Source organism: Cygnus olor, chromosome 9, assembly GCF_009769625.2.
Source record: "Cygnus olor isolate bCygOlo1 chromosome 9, bCygOlo1.pri.v2, whole genome shotgun sequence".
NCBI classification, from domain to species: Eukaryota; Metazoa; Chordata; class Aves; order Anseriformes; family Anatidae; genus Cygnus; species Cygnus olor.
The window spans coordinates 18,691,610-18,714,020 of NC_049177.1; the positions used below are offsets into that span (position 1 = coordinate 18,691,610).

Consider the following 22,411-nt stretch of genomic DNA (forward strand, 5'->3'; position numbering starts at 1 on the left):
AAAAAAACTCACCGTAACCTGATGTGTAATTGGGGCCTCTACGGCCTCTCCCTCTTCCACTGTATGATCTGGAACCTTGTACTGAGGAGAGGGTACTCTCGTCAGTCGTATAACCCTTCTCTTTTTCTGGAACTCTAGCAGAGGAAGGTCTGAAACCCATACCAATCTGACGCAATTGTTCATCAATCTGGAGCCGTTCCAGTCTTAGTTGCTCTACCTCCTACATAAAAAGGAAATAAAAGAAATGTCAGGTAAAGACATCTTACTTTTCCCCACAAAATACCATTGCCCATCCAGTCACAGGAAAAACTAACATTCCTTTAGGTGAGTTAATGCTACCTCAAAGTTGACTACAAGTAACAGGATTGATCTATGAGTTTTGCAATCCTGGCATTTTGGAAGAAATCTTAAAACCTTTCTTTTAAAACACCATGTTGAAAGACTGTTGAGAGGTAACCATCTTAAAAACAATGCTTCACTGCACTTTTTCTAGACACCTTTAAAAAACCCTGTCAGAGTAACAAGATCAAATTAATTCATTATTTCTGTGAAGTCACACCCCTAGTCCTACAAAGCCAACTAGTTTAGGCAGGCAATTGTTTTAAATACTACTTAGCATTAGAAATTCCATCCCACACCAACACAGCATTAACCTCAGAGCAACAGAACAATAACATGGAGAAAACAATTGCATATTACTTCTCAAATGCCACTTAGTGTTATTTAAAGTCCAGTTCTTTGAATACCAACAGTACTACGTACTCACGATAATGTATTTAAAGGCCTAAATAGCTCTTACATGCAACGAAGAGTTCATGACACCAAACCTTAGTTCACAGCCTACAAAGAAATCGTTCAGTAGTTGCAAAACCCACTGAAGTTGTTACTCAAGTATTTTCTTACTTCAAGAAAAGCTTCTTCTACACCTCCTTTCTTCCAAAATACACTTACCTTCAGATACGCAATGTGGTATTCTAAAAGAACTTGGACATTTCCAATGCTTTCCTTAGTACCCACAAATACAAATGGTACCATTCCCTACAGAAACAAAATGCCAAATCTTACATTCAGAAAGAAAATTATCAAAACTATACTTTATTTAAACAATTAAAAATATTTTAATTATAAAAATCTGAACAAAGACAACTGAATCTTGGGCTGCAAAAAGGCACCAGATATAGCTTAAAGATTGAAGCAAATACTTATTTGTTAAGAACTTCAGACTGTCTAGCGTTCCAACATCCTATTTTAGCAGTTGAGGTAACCTAACGTATACTGTCTACATTCCATTGTGTTGCCTATGCAACACAACTGCTGCGTGTGTTTCTATCATTGTAGGTGTGCGTAAAGGCATCCAAAGATTCCTGAGAATTGTGCAGTGGTTAATTAAACCAACTTTGCAAGATGAAGCACCTTTAGAAGATTTTATCTTATGTTCTCATATAGTTAAAATATGTAAAACAATTTTAGGCTGACAGTGTTAATAGTTATTCAGCTACAGTATGTGAAGGAGAAAGCTTAGAAGTAAGTCTTGCTTCAGTAGCAAAAACCCTTTCTTGAATTGTTTCATACAAGATTCACTGCAATATGCCGGTCAGAAAAAAATTTTAAAATCCATCTCTATAGCCATCAAAAAATTATAAAACTGGATTTATTACACAATCCACAAGCATGCCTCTATCCCATAAAACTATCCAAATCACAGTCACCATGTTTTTATAACTTGGACATCACCACTATTATAGGTTAGCCATGAAAAAAAACAAGGGCACATAGGCCAGCTGCCTAATGATGCAGAGATTAACAATATTCCCATTCTAATGCTGTAAGGTAGCACTTTATGTCATTTAAGTCAAGCCCCAGAAATTTTCACCTTCTGGGTGTTTTCCCTTATTTTCTTTGTTAAAGCATACAAAATGGCTCATTTGTTAAGATTTCTATTTTAATAGGAAGAAAGAAGAAAGTACTTACATCTTCACGTGGCAGTTTATTTTCGTTATCTCCTTCAATTCTCACCCTGACGACTCCAGACTTGTCTACAATCTCCTGAATCACTTTTCCATTTTTTCCAATAACTTTTCCTTTGGAGGGCAAGAATGGTTAATTTTGCACCAGTGTGCAAAATATTTTAAACAGCTGTTTGATAATTTACATACAACATAATTGTAACAACCCAACTCTTTTACCTTCTACTTCTTCCTCCCCCCAAAGTTTTCTCCTACTTCACACTTGTAAACAAAACCTGTGTTAGAAGGGAAGGCCAAAAATTCTAAAATTATATTCAAACTGTATGCATGCATAGAATGGCTAGTAGTTACGAAGATTATGCATATAGTTTGAAAAGACTAAATTACTTTCTAATTAAATGGAAAAATCAAATATTGTACTAGAAGCTAAATCTTCTATGCACAGTCAGGCTTAGTAGGCTCTCTTTCCCCAGGTTTTCATATTTCAGCAGTATTACATACCAACAAGATTTCTGGGAACCTGAATAAAATCCTCCACAAATTCCAAGTAACTTCTAGCCTTTTTTACTGCATCGGCAGTCTGAAAAACAAATTAAAAAACATTTCTGAATGCAATATGATAAAGATAAAACCCTATAGCAACATCCATAAATCTTCCAAATGGCAAGCATTTTCAAAAAGAGGAGACGAGAGGCAAAATTAATCTACTTGTGAAATAAACATTAAAGAAATAACTGAGTGGCCAATTACAAAAAAACATACTGCGCTAAGGAATATGTCCTCATCAAGCGTGAACCTGTACTTTGTAAGTAATATTACAACCAAGACAATTCCCCTTTCAGAATGGTAGTTCTGGCCACAGTTCAGTTATCAAGTTTTTTAAGATACAGGAGAACTCTAAGTCCTTCCTTACGGCTTCATTGCTAAGTGACAGAAATTAAATGACTTAATTGAATACTAAAGGTAATGAAAATATACAGCTTAAAATTACCAACAACAGGAGCACAGAATGCATGAATGAGTGTTTGAGTGTCAGCAATGATAACTTTTCATCGTACTAATGCCTTTAAGCCCTTTCATCTGTCATATTTTCAGACAAACATGAAGCAAAAATATCACCAGCTCCTGGACCTTTAAATGAAATACTGGGGAACTCCTAGGACAAGAAATTCACAAACTTCTGGCAGAAGTCAAAATGCTGAGGAGAGAAACATGGGAGATAACGGATTTCAAGATGATGAAACAAGCAACAAAGCTTGGAAAAAAAAAAGCAGGCAAACAGGAAGTGGTTGGTTGTAGAAAGCAGAGCTATGCTGCATACTCCAAGTAACAGATAAAACGATGCAAAGATCAACACACATTAGCAATTTTCACCTTCAATGAACTCTACAAGTAGGACATAATTAGAGAGTTCACAATGTCCTGCCTCAGAGGTACGTTTATCACTTCTTTCCCAAATAAAGATGAAGGAACAGTGACTGCTGTCACACAAGCAGCATCAGAATGAGAAAGCAAACAGCTGCCAGGGACTTAAGCGCTCCAGCATACCCATATGCATATCTGCACTCTGCCACAAGTACTCAGAAGTTTTGTGCGCATACAACCCATGTGACTCACACCCCAGCAGGAGATAGCATATAAAGCTGGCTTGGATAACGCATCCTCAGCTCCTTGCAGACAGTAATTCAGAAAAGGAAAATAATGACTATGCATACATGGGGGGAAAAAAAGTAAACTGAAAATATCAGTGTGCACATGGATTAAACACCTCAATAAAAATCCAGTTACTAGTAACTATCTTTCTAACTTTGAGTTCCAGTCTGTATGTCCATTCCTGCTTTGGTTACTCCATAGAATCAAGGTATGTCCAAGTTACTTGTAGAGTCTAGTAGGAAGATTAAATGCAGGATGTTTCCCTAATCCCAGCATTATTCCTGCTATTTTTGCAGCAGCATAGTTCTAAACGAGTGTGAAACACCTGCAGGATTGGTAGCACAGGTTAAACCCCTGAAGTAATGTTCTAACAGGGTCACAGTGACAGCAGCATTGCTGTGACACTGCTCTTCTGCCTCATGAATGGATTATAGCTTTGGTCCAAAGAACAGCTACGTTTTAAGGCTCTCTCAAGATTTAAAACACCTCGGGTAAGAGGCACACAAATGAAATACAGCAGTATTTTGTCCAATCCATCATTAATTTGCCAAAAACTAAACCGGCATTAAATTGCTACGTTAAAAAGAAAGATGAAAAGAAGCAGATAAGACTAGAATGCATTTGGCTAGGTCAGAGAACAGATACCACACATCAGAAAAACCCCATGTGAACTATAGCAGGCTCAGGGCAGGGGGAGGTCACCAATAAGAACAGCACAGGAAGTCTGAAAAAAAATCAAGCAAGATTACAGTAAACAATATCTCTCACAGGTTGACTGAGGTGTATAGTGCAGCTACCCTTGAATCTGTGCATCAGCACATGGACTGATTAGGAAAGAACACATCACATGGAGACCACCACTGCAGTGAAGCCTCTTACTTCACATACAAGCTGCCACAGTGTGAATATGTTTATGGCCATTCAAAAAAAGTACTCAGCTCTTTCCAGTTCTTAGTTCTGAGTACAGCTCTCACCGCCCTAAAAGCGGGCAAAGCAAAATGCTTATCAGATTCACAAAAAGTTCCTCTTACCTCCCCATAGATTCTGAAAGTACCAGTATCCTCCTCAAGTTCAATTGCAGTAACTCCTGGAACCTTTCTGGCTTGTTGTATGTTGCTGCCATGTGTTCCTATAGCAAGTCCCATTAAATCTTCTCTGACTACAAATTCCTCATGAAATGCTGCAGCAAGCTGTTTTGTGCACTGAAGGGGAACAAAATAAGGCTCATTCACATGCACTCAACATAAAGTACAGTTATGTGCTTGGTTTCAAGCAACAAGAATTTCAAGCTATAACTTACTTCTAAGTGTTTTGTAGCTTCTTCATTTCTTGACATAAGCATAAGTTTGGTACGAATGCTGCGCAAATGCATGTCACTCAGAATATTCACTCTCTTCACTGTTGCTTCACTGGCAGACTACAAAAAGGACAGTCATTTTTTAGAAAAATTCACACTGAAAGGACAGAAGTTATAAACGTGATCCGAATTTCCAGTATTTACAGATATTGTTTTTCCTCAAAACTAAGCATGAAAAATTCAGCACCACCTCTGCAAACCTACAATTTTCTGTTCTAACTCAAAGCATATTTTACACTAAAAATTTTGCTACTGATCTACATAGTAGCTCTTTCCCCTTGATATTCCCCAGACAAAAAAAATCAGTATCATTCTACCATATGCATACTTGTCACTCACCAATTCAGGGGGAGAGCTAAGGAAATAAGCAGGGAAAACACAAATCCCTAGAGTCAGATTTAAGTAGATAATACCACATAAACAGAACCATGCAGAAAAGCTACTGCTGGAAGAAGTCTATGTACTGAGACAAAACAGGCACAGAAGAATCTAAGTGAACAATTCTTTATTGGCTGTATATTTCTCTGCTTGGAAAAGGAATTTCACATTTGAAAAGACCAACCAAGCTATTTTTGCAAAAGCTACTTCAGTCCACCTAGTATCATGCTTGGTCACTCCTTATGATCCAAGCTCTCAGAACCCTGGTAATCTACCCTACCTATCGGCCAGTTCACGCCCAGGCTTCAACATGATGTGAACTGATACAGTTCTTCACATGGAAACCCAACTTTAGGTCAAAGGACAAAGTGGAATACTGTACAGGTAGACTCCACCATTCCAGAGCTGAGAAAGCTATAGTTAGCTTTAAGCAATCCGTAGAAATCACTGAAACACTCAGCTCAATGACAAAATCATAAGAGACGACGTTACGCCTAAATTTAGGCCAATCCCCTTCCAAAGGCCTACCCTATAAAGACATCTACATATATTAAAAACACCAACAACTTGCATAGCTTGACAAGTTTGACCGCATTCAACGCGAGCATACAGATGACTACATATGTAACGTAAATAACATACTGAAAATTCATGCAACATTCACATCGAAATACTTACCAGTATTATTAGTTGAGCAGTTTCAGCATGATAGAAAATTCGACATGCTCCTACAGCTTTCTTGAAATCTTTATGTGCATTTTCATTAGCGCATCTGAGGAGATAAGCGATTGTTAAAATATTTTAAGATGCATCAAAACAGAACATGCAATATGATTACTAGTTTATAGCAAAGTATGTTCAAAAATTAGAAAAATTCTCTCATTACACATTTCCAGAGCTTATTTCTCTGTGGACTGCATATCATCATAGTTATTAGGCAAATCTCAGCAGCAGAGACTCACTGTGAGTTTATCAGCTACTCAAGCCTAAAGCAAGACCCGAAGATCCCACCTCAGCACTTGCTTTTTGTGCCCCCACCCCAAAGGCTCAGCACAGACCCCAGCCTGTAGTTTCTAGCCCAGCTACAGCAGCAAAAGCCACCATCAAGGTTCTTAATGGACCTGTGAATTGTCCTTTAAAATATTCCCACAACACTCCTCAATAAATTAACCATCGTATTATGAAAGCGTGCATAGCTACTCACGCATCTCTCAGATCTTCAGGGACATCCACTGTGCATTTGAAAAAGGTGTTCTTTTTGACAGTTTTATTTTGATTCACAGGTCGGAGTCTTTCATAAGTGACAATTTCATTGTAAGTGGCATCACAAGCAGCATACTCAATGACATAAAACTACAGAAGAAGTTTTTTTTTCAAATGTTAACTTCAGTTGGAAACAAAGACGTTCTAACATTATCAACACAAGAAAGTACTAAATATGAATATCTAGACTAAGAGTCCTCCAAAACAGGTATCTAATTTTGTGAACACACAGAACTTACTCCAGTATCAGGAAAGAGTAAATCACTATGTTGTGACATACTTTTCCACATGCTATTTTCTGATTTTAAGTTTTAAATTTGGCACAACATATTTTTATAGCAAAACTAATTTGACAATGCTCTATAAAGGTACCAGGCTTCAGAGAATGAAAAATCATTTTCTCCTGTCAATACTAGATAATGAAGAATTGGAAAAAAAAATCAATTTGAGATTTAAAATGTTTCTTTTACTACTCTGATGAGACCATACAGAGCAAGAATATTTCTTACAATTTAAAAGTCAAAGTTTCTAACCAAGCAAGACAGCAAACTGATAGTACAACCCCAAATTTCTGTGGCATGTAAGAGAAGCAGATTAGCCCCAAGTTAAGAACACAGTAATTTAAATCAGTTTAACTATCTCCTTTTTTTAACAAGGTTCATCCACAAGGATCAAGAAACATGATCCTCCTTTGATAACTGTTTACTTTTAATTAAATTCTATTTCAATTATCACTGTGCCATTACAGAATTCAGTAGCAGTTATTAATTGTTAACAGTTGTTTAAAACAGTATCATAAGTTAAACAATTTTTTTTTCTCAATCCTGTTCTCCTCAGTTTTGGGGTTCTAACACAATGGAAGCATTGAGACACAGGGCCTTTCCTACTATGAAGCTGAGTTCTCTTGGTTTCATTTCAAAAAATAAAATTTTAATGATATGATACCAGACATCACCATTGTTTTTTCCTTTTTTTTTAAAATCTGAATATACAAGCTATTTTGCAGATGCAACCATAACAGCCAGTGGCAAAATACAAGGTTGACATATGTAAAAAAAAAAATGTTTTTACACTACACTCAGTGGAAATACACATGCAAAAAAGAAACCACAACACATTCATAGATACAGTGTGATTAATTACCAGAATTAAATTTGGAGTTTAAACAGTGACTTTAACTGCAGGTAAAGGGTACTGCCTTACTAAGTTCTTAGCACCAAGTTCAATGCACAAATTATGTTTGTTAGAAGCAATATTATTATGCATGCATACAGTCCTCCAAGCAATTAAACTACTAATAATCAAAGTGGCCTACTCAGATACAAAAATACAACTCGCATGAATGCAGCATGGGTCATTTCAAAGTCATCTCAGCTTAAAATTCTGTTTTGATATGTTTTTGTACTGGTAGTAGTTTATTTTTTTTTTTTTTGTATCACAAAGAGCTTTTATATTTGCTGTTATTTAATATAACAACATGAAAGTAACAACATGAGAGCACTAAGTTTTAAAATAGTTTACCTCTCCTTTCATCATTCGAACTTTTGCCAGCCACCAGCCACAAGGTTCTTGATCGTTTGCTCTGGAATAAACCTGGGAATGGAAGTAGTTAAAAAAACAGACTTTAACAAAAACAATATTTAAAGCACATATGGACATAATTCAGTTGCCTATATGTGCAATGAAGAAAGAACACCTCAACTTTAATTTTCATGAAAATGAACATCATGCTACACAGAAGTAATTTTTGTATTAATTTTTCACTGTTCCATACTCCTTGCACAAATTTTCATTATTTTGCACTGCCAGGATTATGAACAGATTACTAGCCTAAAACTACAATGGTATCCCAAAGATACTTCCATTCTAAGGACAAGCAAATACTAAAGACACTACAATAAGCTAGGGATGGAACATGTACGTTCTATTTCACAGTTTAATCCGCTATTTCTAAATAACACTGCTTCTCTGTAAAATAGTATAATTTAAACTATTTCCTACGAGGTATTTTCATACTAGATATTTCACCTAGTTTGAAACTTAGGTTATTGGAAGATCATTATTACATTTTCACATCACAATATTTCCAACTGTTACATACCAGATGAAAAATGAAAAATTAGCTGATTTGTTTTTTAATTTTGAAACACACTATTTTAAAAATTTAGACTAAGTTCCACTGGTAATTTTCAGTGAAATACATGATTACTTTCCAGTTTCACTGGAAGACAGCAGGTTTTGCTTTCTAAGTACTAAGAGAAAATCAAAACATTTTTTATTTACTGCCTTAATAAATCCATTACTAGAGACATGCTCCATTTTAAAATCATTACTTTGCTGATATACTTAAAATTGTCACCATCTTGAACAGACCATCAGTTGTGTAACAAAATAGTTCATCAAGAAAGGAAACATATGGATAAACTCACCTCCACTTCATCTCCTTCACCAATTTCTTTCTTGATATCAGGGGGTGGGGGTAATCTGACTTCATTAAAGGGTACCTGGCGCTCCGGCTGCCAACTGAAAGTTGAGACATTGCACATTAGCTCCAGAATTCTTTTTTTTTTTTTTTTTTTAAAAAGAACTTGGTTTTCAGAACTCACAGTTTAGTTAAATCCCTCTTTCTCTATAATCAAGTCAGTTCATCCATTGCTAGAGTTAACCGTATAAGCAAAGTATCAAAATAACCCTGTTGAGACCAAAATAATATCTGAGAAGATATTTAATGACAAAACAATTCTTGAATTAACCTTAAATAAATTAATATTGAATGGGTTCATTAAACTGATTTCATAAACCCTCCATGAAAAGATTATATGATGTACTTAAATTTTTAAAAACAACAAAAGCAGGGAAGATTACAGGTAGCTTTTGTTGAGGTTGGAAGGTATTTTTGCCATAAAGTGTTATTTAAACCTCATTTCTGAAAAACAGTAGTGGACTGGAAAAAAAGATTACTTGTAATTCATTTATCCTTGTAACTATAACTGTCACCCTGGGGTTTCCAGGGTGTGGGTTCCCCCTGCCCCCTTTGTGAAGTTTTTACTCTCACAGGTGCAAAGGCAAATAGTAAGACTTGAGGACAAAATGCATTCCCTATAGTACAGGGTATATAAAACTTCAGTCTGGAAACAGCATGAGCAAAATAATCATAACTGAACAACAGGATACAAATTGCTGTAAACAACTGAGCAGCTTAAAAGTTCTCTTGAGAATTTCAACTGTGCCTCGTAGTTTCAGAATCCAGCAAACGGGAGCTTACAGAAAGTTATAAATTGCCCATAATGAGATGCTGTAACTGAATAGACCTTGCATCTTCAATAAAATCTACTTAAAATTGTAGTGAGCTAGTTTTGCTTCCATCTCTAATCACATAAACTCCATCCACTGTAAGTAGATGGGCCAGTAATGACTTACCCATTTCAGCAGCAAGATTTTTTTTTTGATAAAACAGTGGAAAAGTACACAGAAGGCTCAGTTTCCAGAATACAAGTTTTGTTGGCAAAAATTCCAAAACTGGGGCATCTCAGTAGTGAAATGCCAAGGAAAGATGCCTTAAGAAATGACCTGTGACTAGCTACAAATTGCCTACTAAGAGAATCAGACAGAACAAATATCTGGTGCAAACCATGAGGAAAAAAAGAGCATGCTTGCTTCCTACAACAAAATCTTTCCTCTGATAGGGCTGCTTCAAATTCCCACAGGCCTACATGAAACTGCACCTGAATATCTAATTTTTAGTTGTATGCAACAATAAAGGTTTCCATTTCCTGAAGCTTCTTTGTTCATTCTCTGCCTCTTCCCAAAATGTTTCCTAGAAGAAATCAGTACCTGCCCAGAGATTATTGCTACAGCCACAAAATCATCATTAGCAACTTGTGCTGTAAACCAACTTTGGGTACCTTATGATAGCTGTAGGTAAAGACTGGCTAACAACAGGCAAAATGTAAACTGACTGCCATTAGCAGTGTACACTTGCTTACTTGGTTAGCGCTGATTACTATCACAGCAGAATCATGCATTGAGGACTGTACACTCTTATTAATTTCAATTTTATTAAAGCCCTTATGAATTTAACTCTGTAAGACGGGTAATAACTCATCAGATTTACATCACAGCATGACTAGAGTAGTCTACTTCCTGATAGGATCTATTTCTGGTCAGTAAAGCACGTGACATTACATTGCAGCCCATCCTTTATGGAACATAGCTGCTGCCACACATTGAAACACATTGATTACATGGATATAAAACAGCTGAAATGTGTTTGTCAATAATGAGACAGCTGCTATGAACCACAAGCACTTCCTTTAGCTTACTTGGTTTGTCACATGAAAGCATGCCTTGAAGGCAAAGAGCCTCTAACCTTAAAGAAAGGCAACCTGGATGCTGAATGCGAAACTGAAGATTGGCCACATCTCCTCAGATCAACAACAGGATGAAGCTGTGTTTTTTGAGGGGTGGGTGGAGTGGGAAATGAGTGGTGTCAATATGAAAACCAAGGAGACAGTAACAGCCTCCATAATCTCCTCATTAAGTGTTAGCATGAATTATGGCTGCCACTTCATCTTCTAACCATTATTCATTAAAGAAGGGCTAGAAAATACAGGATAGAAAGAATCAAAGACTGGACTTCGCAGAGTAAACCCTACGATCACCTTTTCCTCCCTAGAGTTTTTTCATATGCGTGAATACATACATACATGTAACACACATGCTAAGATTATATAAGCAATATTATATGTTTATTCAATATTACACAATATTGATTTTATAAATGTTCATATTGAACATTATGTAGTATTGTGCACACACAAACACATACTCTCTAGTATTATGTTTGTTACCCCCCCAGGCCTTGCTTTAAGAATGGCTCAGACTAACGTACAGGTTGATATGGGCAGGGCTTACTAACAATTTTCACACCAAAAGTCACATTTTTAGCATCTCCACCTAGCAACTGGAAGCGAAACAGCAGAGAGGATGTGACTCCCCAAATATCCTAAATTACGCTGGAAACTTTCAGGTAATCCACAGTGTTATCAGTCGGAATGCCTAGCAAGTATTCATTTGTAGTTTACCATCCCATGGATTATCTTTGACTTAGGTCCCTGATAGTGCTCCTGTGCTTATACAATAAATGAAGAGGGCAGCATGCATAATTTTTTCTCCAGTGCTTTCAGATTTGCACTTTTCCACACCAAAAAAATAAAAATTGGCTTTAGACTGAATGTGTGTACATGTATGTATATTCTGCAATAGTTTAAAAAACCACTCATTATCAGAATACTTGCACTGTTTCTTCTGGTTGATGATGCTGACAAGCATTCCCCAGGTTAGACATAATGAATTGCTTAGTAAATACAGATACTTTGATATTTTCCATCTTTCTTTGCTTTATATATAAGAATAGCAGGCAGCTGCCACCACTTATTATTCTCTACTTAAAATTGGCTGACACATCTATGGGCATTACTAAAATATAAAAAAAAGGAATGCCTAACTGACTTGCTCATTTATGATATTACAGCCACTCAAGAAATCATGGAGACTGAATAGTGAGCCTTTATTTCCAGAACAACACTTTTCTAATGAAGCCCAGTTCCTTTTAATATCAAAACAATACATAAATGATTTTTTTTTTTTAAATAAAATACTTACTTGTTTTCAAATACAACTGTGAGTGAATCCTCATGAACATCTTTGATAAATCCCTAAAACAAAAACAGTTTTTGTTATAAGAGGGCACACGACATCAAAACAAGGCAGCAATTTCAGTACAGCCTGAACTTAACCCAAACAGCAGAGCATCACCAATATTCAGATTTGAATTTAGGAAAGTTCTCAGACGCAATCCCACTGCTTGCATGAGGTTGCTGATATACTTAGCCATCTATCCTAAGAAATATACTGAACATAGGTTATTTCATGTGACTGTTCAAATGAAACCATCGTATTTACAACTGATACATTACTTCCTGAGTTTATTATTTTATTTACATGTCTACACAACTATTTTACAGGAGCAAAATTATAAAGGTCCAAGCCCAGGGCAGTTAGTGCTACTCACAGATGTTTAACATTGTGTCATGACTTGTACTATTTGCTTTTACAGGTGCTATTCTCAGAACAAAAATGAATCCCAAGCAGCTTTCCTTCAAAACAGTGTGACAGCAAACTTGGCTAAAAATTGGTCATACAGGCTGCTACATGGCTAGATACTGCATCACCTTTCAAATACAGAACTGGGGACAGTATGAGGTGAAATACCTGCAGGACCTCATAGGAAAACAAAGCAAATGTTTCACATCATTCTGTGTCACATTATTATGATCTCAGGAACAACTGAGAGAAAACCCTACTTTTTTTTTCCTTTCGAAAAGAGGGATTCTTAAGGATGCACTGATTATGTCAAAAACCTAAAGATGAAGAACAACCTGATTCAGTTGTACTTATATACCCATGTGGAAATTAAGTTCCTCCATCTCTTGGTTAAGGAAGGAAGGCATGGTGCAAAAAAAAAAAAAAAAAGAAATCCACATGACAAAACAACAGACAAAAAAATTCTAACTACTCCCACTTTTTGCCATAGCTTGGTATATGCCCTAGCACAGGAGAGCAAAAAGGAACCTGCAGTTTCAGATGAGCAAGAGCCGCATAGCTCCGTTCAGATAAGTTCCAGGAACCTGCTGAATGGATTATATCCACTTGAGAAACTGGCAACTGAGGAGGATGAAGAACTTATCAGCTGTGCAAGGAGTAAGGAGCCCACAGAGGTATCATGTGTCAGCTCTGGGAAAGAAATTTCAGCACAGGATACCCTCAGTCTAATCAGGGACAGTGAAGGAAGCCGCACTGACAGCTGGCTGCAAGGGGCCTGCAGGAATAAAGCTCCTTTTACCTGAACTTGTACTTGGGTGATCTTAACGAAGAGCAGGATTCACTCAACACCCTGCTTTCCCGCACCCTAAGCGAGCTGCACTCAAAGCCATCTGCCAGCAACAGAGAAGACTGGTTCTGGCACAAAGCAGACCAGTGATCCCAAGCACACCAGGTCAACAGAAATCACCAAAGTCACCTTGTTGAACCATCTAGCATGTTCCTCGTAAAATCAACCCTTTGAAAGGTCACCTTGCCACTGCAAGGCGAGGAAGGCAAATCTCTTTGAGATGTAGGCAACTGCAACAGTTGGTGGTGAAGATGCACACCATCAGGGACTTCTCAGTTTCAAGAAAGCTTCTAGACAGATAAACTGGACAGGAATACTGAAGCTATGTCTGTTTAAAGAGGCAAAGAGCATAAAGTGCATACAAAATTTTACTGCTGGAAGTATCTATTAGCTAACAGAGGTAAAGCAGAACTTTGACTATTTATTTATCCCACCAATGTCCCTTTAAACATGCCCCAATGTGGGGATAAGTTACTGCAACACAAAGTGCAGGAAGTAGAAGTTGTTCTACAACAATTCACTCAGAATATCCAAAAATAAATAATATCACTCAAGCCACACCAGCATGAATCAAGTTTATGCAGGCCAACATTCTGTCAGTGACAACCTACCAACGGGAGATGTAACCCGCTACTACGGACAGCCTTTTATCTGCATTCCAAGAGCCTCTGATTTGATATTAGTCTTTGCTTCATTCTGCTGCTTTATGTCATAACTGACAACCTTACCTCTGATTTATTACATGCTTTCACAGTACTTAACATAGGGAGTAATTTATTTAATTTCTAATGAATCCAAAACATTTCTAAGATCAGTCTAGTAGTAGCCAAAAATTTATTTTGCAGATACAAATTCATTTATCCTTCCTTTTGTTTAGAACAACTCCAAAATCAAGAGAGATTCACGATCAGATAGCACAAAACACCTGGGAAATATTCTGAACAATGCTCTGCAGAGTTTAAAAATCCCGAATTCACTGACTAGTTACAGGTTTCATTAAAAGGACATCAGAAATGAAAGACAACGAGTTCCAATGGCGGTGGCAATCAGTCCGTTATGAGGTAAAGCCTGGCCTTCAGGGTAACAGCACGACCAGGTTTAATATTCACAACCAACTCTCCAGCTAACATCCTGCCAAAGAAAGGGAAGTCAAACAATACTGCGGGTATGACCAGCAGCAGACTAAAGAGCCGTCCATGCACAAAACTTAGCCACATAAACACAAACACTGACCACTACTTTTTTTTTAAAAAAATACAATTCAGAGTACAAATTCCAACAAAGAATCTATAAATTTTACAACACCACAAGTTTCATGAACTCCTTCACACAAGTGAGTCTTTCAGTTCAAAGCACATGCACTGCTCTTCCCATACCAGAATTCTACATAGACTCAAGGCTAGCAGTACTACTAAACTATGACTAGAATTAGCTGAGTAATATTATCAGTTGGTATTCTCACTTAGTCCACAATATTCATATGAGAAACACTCTAAACCAGATATTCTAGCATCAGGTATCCACATCAAGTCAGCAAAGGACACAATATTAAATTATTTAATAATTGTAATGATATTGTGAAGCCTGGAAGAGTCTGATTGGACTCTAATTGTAGAAGTATAAGAAATAATGAGGGAGTAACATGCTAAGTCAAAAAACAGGTTTAATACTTCCTATTATCGTCAGTTTCTCTACTACTGGTGGGAAGAAAACATTTACAGCAACTAAAACATGGCAGCCTGAGGTATATAGGGCAGATAATTTGTAATACAACTAGTAGTAATCAGAATTCCATATAGGTTTTAAATATAGTTTTCTAAGAAATTACTTGACCACTACCAAGAAACATGCCAAAAATATGGAAACATTCATCAAAAGTAAAAAGCCCTCCTTACTGGTTTCCCACCTACAACCCTAACTTTACTATAAGCTGTCACTTATAACTCCAAGATAAAACCACAGAAACAGATTTCACATACATTGTGATGAGGTTTAGTGTATTTTTTTTTAAAGAGTATTCCAAGACCCTGGAGATGATTTTAAATTCTTTTTATAAACATTTTTAGTTTTACCCAGAATTTGAGAAATTAAGATATTTTGCAATATAAAGTAAATTTATTTTTTACATTAGAATTTACATTAAATCCTACTTATTTACTAGAATTTTTTCAGCAAGGGCCTGATGAACATAAAAAAACATAGAACAGTAAATATCATGGTTTTCAACTAGGAATTTCAAAGTTCTTCATCAGTGAAGTAACCAATATAAATAGATTTGTACTCTAAATTTGCATTACTCGCATCTGATAATGTATCAGAAACATTTTCTACCAACTAAAGACACATCTTCACTTTTGCTTAGATGAACAAGCCACTCCATCACTGAAGTTTAATTTACCAATGATGGCCAAAGGCAGGTAACACCAATACCTAAACTTGCAGAGCTCTTCCTTACCCAGCATTCAGCATATCCTCATGCCAAACAGGTGATGAGGCCCAGCAAGCTACGAGACCACCGAACGCATCACCATCAGCAACTCTACTGGCTTCAAGAACACACAGCAAGGAATCTGTAGCACCAGCGAGCCAGCCTACACGCAACATTTCTAAACACGTTTTACACCACATACGGAATTGCAGAGTGCAGGAAGGGAAGACAAATTAATGTGACCTCACCTTGCCACACCTCAGAGCCGAACTGTCCAGATTTTAGCACCAATCCCTCAGTTCATGCAGCAGGCTGGATCTCTGAAGCCCATGTATGCCCTGCTAGCTGCTCACGAGGCAGCCAGCAGACTCTACCGTACTACAGGCTATTAATGGCACACGGGGCCCCAGGTGCTCTAACACTGACCTGTCTCTGCCACTCACTTGGCAGAAACCAGGCTCCTGACACCAGCACCTGTAAGCTGAGGGGTAATATACATGGCTAGCACTCTAACCCAGGTGTGGGATCAGAGAGCCTGCAAGTCTAATACAGGGCCGTGCTGTAAAAAGTATGAACAAAAGGACAGGAAACTATGAAAAGATCGTTTGCCACCAAAATCACCACAGCTGAGACTTCACCTCTCAACAAACAACACACACACAGTCCTTCCCTTTTACCTGGGCTTTGCTCACGGATTTAGGATTAGGATCTGCTGATAACATAAACGGATCAGGACTTACTGAAGTGCCCTTATGGTGAACTATGTGCTCGAGCATACACACACCCACATCTGCATTTATTTGGTTTTTACATTCAGTTCCAGGGAGTCACAAAACGTGTGTAACAGCCAGATGCAATCTAAGTTCCCACTTCATCCTGCTTTCTTAAGATTAGCTGACCCCCAAATAGGACAGCCCAGTCTAAAAATAAGGCTGTTAGCTTAGCTGCAGGCATTCCTTCCAGAGATGGCCAGCCACTGTGTTGGATTTTGAGTCACATATACCCGCACGCTAAAAACTACACTAAGATCACCGTATTCACTGCTGAGCAAATTTCAAACAGCAAACACTCTGGCATCTGGTACCACGGACTGTTTCTGAATCAGTGACATAAAGGTCAAGAAGCCTGTATCCCATTACCAATCCTTTCACTCCTGTCAGAACCAAGAACCGTATTTTAAATTAAGACTTACACACAACTGTTTCATGTAACAAATGCAAAATGTCCTACTTAATTATTGCTATTCCATACTGACCCTCATAGAAAAAAAAAATCAAAGCAAACACAGGAAGCTCATAAATACCCATTGTTTTTTGTCCAATGATTTGAACTTCAAAGTGTTATTTTCATTGGAAATGATTAGCTGCACCTGCTACAAGGAACTGGTAGAAGAAAACAGACCAAGCATTACAAGCAGAGAGCAGGTAGGAAACAACCCTGAAATGCTTTTTTAGTTTTATTTTCCACATTACTACTTATTTCCATTCACAATCATAATTATCACATGTAAACTCACAGGTCATTATGAGAGTCATGCAAGAACTTCAGCACTGAATCTCCTGGTTTAGACTTATGAATAAAGCCTAAGGCACTCACATTATTATGCTGCATTCTTCATATGCGTATTCCCAAAGGGCAAAACTTCCGAAAGACACCCTGTACTGATTATGTACATCAGAAATCAATAACCACTGCCTGTGGCATCTGCTTTTTATCAGGCTAAAAGGGTCAAGAAAACGGCTCTTCAATGGCAATGACTAGACATACTTCATGCAACTATGCAAGTTTCAAGAGAGCAGTAACAACCTTAAGATGTCCGATGGTTCCCACTCAATAGGGCTAGATTTAATAAACGCTGTCCATCAAAAGACAGTTGAAATCTTTACAGAAAAAAAAAATCTCATTCCATTTACTGTAGTGTTTCCTGGTGTAATACCTGTGTAAGCTATCCTCTTAATGACAGTTTCCTATTTTACTGTCATGCTAAGAAGACATTCAGAAGGCCTCACAGAGAGCTTCTCAAAACCACTAATTAAAAAAAAAGCCATTATATTTTTACACATAAGTATTTTATTCCACAGAATTGCTCACTGTGCTTCGACATTCTACATGTGAAGAAATACTGTGCACTTCTCTTTCACCACCATTTTCTTTAGCAAAATTTTGGCTATTCTCTACCTTAAGGCCAGCTTCTAACAGATCTATGGTTAGGCCTGCTACTAGAACAACTGAACCTCCTGAAAGAGGCACCAAGGATGAGCTTTAGAACCTGTAAATTGAAGGTGAAGGGTTTAATTCTACTTCCATTTTAATCACATTTCATCTTTCTGCATAGTCTGGACAGCTACTGTCTAGAACAGAAAGACTGCAAGGGCATCCAACACTGGAGTTCGCTCTTCAGCACGTGGAAATCCCTACAACGGTAAGTGCAACAGACATTTAGAATTATTCAGATGTCACTGAAGGATTCCACAGAGTAAGCTATCTAGTGTTCAGTTTATGTACTTTGGTGTCATTTTACTGCAAGGCCCAAATTTACATGTAAGCAAATGGCTGAGGGAGATACTGGGCAAAACTGAAGTGTTCGTGTCATTCTCGCCAAGGCCCCCTTCACAGCCAGCAGGACAAAAGGCAATGGGCACACACTGAAACACAAGAGCTTCCATCTGAGCACCAGGAAACATTTAAGTGTGCAGGTGACTGAGAAATCCTCAACTGTTCTGATCTCACAATCAACATAACCCTAATAGATGCTACTGCTGACTTGTACAGCTTGTCAACTCTGTCCACTCTCCTCCTGTTCCGCAACACAAACCTCACCTTTTCCACAAGACCCTAACCACTTTAGAGATGGCACCGATGGGGCTCAAAGACAATGGATGCTCAACATTAAGATGGATACAAAGTCTTCTGAGATGCAGGGAATGGCTAAACATGCTCTGTTGTTTACTGGTTGAGAATTCAGGATAAAATACAACATAAATACTGTCCTGTTCTCCAGACTATATTAGTCATTTAAAGCAAAGTAAAAAAAAAAAAGCATAAAATTAGTTTGGAGATTTATAAACAGAAGGTGAAATTTACATCATATTTTTTGTACAGAATAAAAAAAATATCTTGGGGTGTCTATGACCATCTCCATTGACTTATGCATCAAGAACAACATGGATTTTTCACCTATTGTAATAAAAAGCATTGCTTTTCTGATTAATTTGTAGCAATCACAGAATTTCATCTATCATGGTCATATCTCTAATAGCTACTAAAACCCCACTAAAACAGATTTAATCACCACTGCTACTACAGCTGAATTGCAGACCGTATTAACAACTCATTAAAAAAATCTGTCATCTAATTGTTTACATAATTACTCCGTTTTTTTATCTCTGTTGGCATAGCAGGATCCTTCTCATCTCATTTACCAGGAGGTATGCTGGGATAATGAATCTAAATTCAGAGTGTTCTGACTGCAAACTTCAAACTTCATCCCCTTATAACCTTACAAACTCTAGTATCAATGCTATCAGTGTCCAAACCAGGATTCTTTCTCCATGAGGCTGATACACCTCCTTCCTTTGCTTCCCAAACATTCAACAGGACGTTTTGTTCCTTAGCTCCAAATGCAGGCATCATCTGCCTACCTCAAGCAGTAAGACTCACCAAATGGAGCCAAACACACAGATTTCAGTACAAAAAGAATCCTTTAAAATCATGTTTCTATTTGTTTTATTGAGTTTTGGGGTGGATTTTTGCACATTAACAGTGATTATTTTGAGTTGGGACTTTCATTACCATGGGTCCAAGCACTCTAACCTGACCATTCACCATGGTGAAGTGAATGGCTCCATTGCTGGGCCTAATTGCCATTTCACTAACCTGAAAGCCATTAAATGACATTTTTAAGTAAAACTTCCGCTCATTAAGCACCGTCCACAGGGCCAAACACATGATGGTACTAATCCAAGCCTGACAATTCTCACTGACTTAGAAGGAGAAGTCATTATTGCAGATTTCAAATCAGGCTAATTGTAATAAATGCTGTGCAAGCAACTCCTCTCAGTCCAAAAATTTGGTATACTTCCTAATGCTCCTATTTGTCTCACATCCCCCTTAAACAGAAGAAACAACTAGCTCATACTTTTTGATTTGTCCAAGATCGTAATGTGGACAATGGAAAGCTAAGAAATGCACCTCCAAATTCTTGGCTTTCTAATGGACAGGAAAAAAAATCAGTTCTGTTTTAGAAGTATCCTGTTCTAAATACAAATACTTTTGATGTGGGTTTCTTTGTGGTTATTTATAAGCCACCTAAATATGTACCTAATTCATAGTTTATCTACTTATTTTGGTAAAAATTTAAGGGGAATACGTATCAAGGGCATAGTTTACCCCATTAAATTATTTCCTTATATGATTATCTCCTGTTCGACTCTTTTAATAGATAACCAGTTGGAAAAAAAAAAAAAAAGCTTAACTCCTTAAGTCAGCTGGTTACAGTCCTTCGACCAATTGCCTTTACATACTGTACAGTCACCAAATGACTTCCAAGCCAAATCCACAGCTGCAAACAGGAAATTCAGAGAAAAAAAAAGAGAACTCTCCCCCCAGCCTCAACTGGGATAACGCATGTGCAATTCCACACCGTGTATGCGGTTAGGCTTAATAGCTAAAGAGAGACCTGAGATTAAGCACTCCCAGAGCACAGCTACCCTGAGTGCTCACAATGCTGGCTGGAAGCAGCCCTCCTGGAAAGGAAGGCAGAGGGCTCTTGCCATAAAAAGCGCTGGGATTCTTAAACATCTGAAACCAGGCTTAGGGGAAATGACTGACGGGCAACAGCTGAGGGTACTCTGCATTGATCCTGCAACATCCCGACATTCCGGGGGGGGTGATGGCGAAGGAAGCGTTCTGACGACATAAATAAACTCGAGATCGTTAAAGAATTATTTCCAGATGATTGCTGGCTCAGCTCCCCCCATCCCATCCGAAGGCCCTCACTCCTTCCCAAAACCACCCCCACACACCCCCCGTTCCCCCACCCAGGGCCGAGCACCCTCTCCTCAGCCCACCCACCCCCGGCCCCTCTCCCTCAGGCGTCCTCCGCGGCCCCCCCGCCCCCGCCCCCGCCACACCCCGACACCTTCCCCCGCTCTCCCCTTTCCCCCCACCATCCCCTTCCCCCTCCTTTAGGGCCAGGACTCCCCCCGCCGGCCTCCCCTGGGCCCCTACAGAGCGGGGGAAGTCCAAGGAAGCCACCACCCCCCGGCTGCCGGTACCTTGTAGAAGGCCCCGTTGGAGCCGCGCACTTCCACCGTCAGCTCCTCCATGTTGCGAGCGCAAAGGCCGCTGGGACGTGCTTCTAGAAACTGTCACCGCCGGGGGGGGCGCTGCCCGCCCGCCCCGCCCCCGCGCACCGCCGCCGGCCTGCCCCACGCCGAGCCGCGGGGGGGGCCCGCAGCAGCCGAGCGGGGCGTTCCCTGCGGGAAGGGCGGGCGGCTCCTGCCTTCCCCCCCCCCTCCCCCGAGGGAGTGGGAGCGGCCGAGAGCGGCCGCTGCGGGGCCGCCCCCTGAGGCGGCCGGGCTGAGGGGGCCGCGGCCGGGCCCGCCCTGAGGCGCAGGTGGCGTCGGGCCCCGCCCTGCTGCCGCCGCGGGGAAATGGCGGCCGCGCTGCGGGCCTGGGGGAAATGCGGCGTTTTGTTGTCAGCCGTGTTATTTTTATTTTTATTTTTTTTAAGGCTTCAGGGGATACCTGCCGCCCCCGCAGTGCACCAGGCGGCCATAAGGGGGTGGACCCCGGCCTCCACCGCGCTCTGCTGCAGGACAAATAAAAATTAAAAATAAAAACCAAGGGGCTGCCTCCCGGTGCTGCTCCGTGACCCGCACGCCGCAGTCAGGCCCGAGTTTGGCCGTGAGCTCAGTGCTGCACGTCAGCTTAGTCATGCAGAGCTCGGGGAAATGGCCCCATCCTTGCCAAATGCGTATGGTTTTTACAGCAGTTGTGAATATCGATAACAGTGCTTTAAAATGGCCTTTTTGCTGGTCATCCCTGTTGGAAGTCAGCCTCAAATAAACACAAGCACAAGATAAATAGCATTTTGCCTGTGAAAAGCATTAATTTCTAGGTACTCTATATTAATCTCCCCCCTGTAGCTTTTTGCCAGCTTTTACTGTGTCTGTCAGGGGTGAGGACTTCAGGTAATACACGACTAGAAATACTGGGCAAGTCAACTGCTGATTAAAGATAACCCAATGTGCCTCACTGAGGGAGAGAGATCAAAAGTTTCACAGCATCTGCTAGGCTTGCAGCAATGTCCTGGTTAACCCCACCACGTGCCAGACAGCTGTGGCATCACTCAGGTTGCTCATACTCTGTGGTGGTGTGGTCCGGGGCATCCCTTGGGGGCAGGGGGATGA

At 39.2% G+C, this 22,411-nt stretch overlaps 1 protein-coding gene across 4 annotated transcripts in view; it reads right to left on the bottom strand.

The window, feature by feature from the left end:
* FXR1 (FMR1 autosomal homolog 1) overlaps window positions 1-21,428 on the bottom strand; it is a 29,051-nt gene extending 7,623 nt beyond the window's left edge. Inside the window, exons 1-12 of one of the 4 annotated variants that reach the window (XM_040566495.1) lie at window positions 21,275-21,428; window positions 12,283-12,335; window positions 9,048-9,141; window positions 8,140-8,211; window positions 6,560-6,708; window positions 6,034-6,127; window positions 4,921-5,037; window positions 4,652-4,822; window positions 2,469-2,547; window positions 1,972-2,081; window positions 952-1,038; window positions 13-220 (exon numbers count right to left, since the gene is read on the bottom strand). In XM_040566495.1, the coding sequence (XP_040422429.1) occupies window positions 13-220; window positions 952-1,038; window positions 1,972-2,081; window positions 2,469-2,547; window positions 4,652-4,822; window positions 4,921-5,037; window positions 6,034-6,127; window positions 6,560-6,708; window positions 8,140-8,211; window positions 9,048-9,141; window positions 12,283-12,335; window positions 21,275-21,325 (1,285 nt within the window). In that variant the 5' untranslated portion in view covers window positions 21,326-21,428. The remainder of the gene's footprint in view (window positions 1-12; window positions 221-951; window positions 1,039-1,971; window positions 2,082-2,468; window positions 2,548-4,651; window positions 4,823-4,920; window positions 5,038-6,033; window positions 6,128-6,559; window positions 6,709-8,139; window positions 8,212-9,047; window positions 9,142-12,282; window positions 12,336-21,274) is intronic. The other 3 variants (XM_040566494.1, XM_040566496.1, XM_040566493.1) reach the window with 3 other exon arrangements.
* Between the last annotated feature and the right edge of the window lie 983 nt (window positions 21,429-22,411).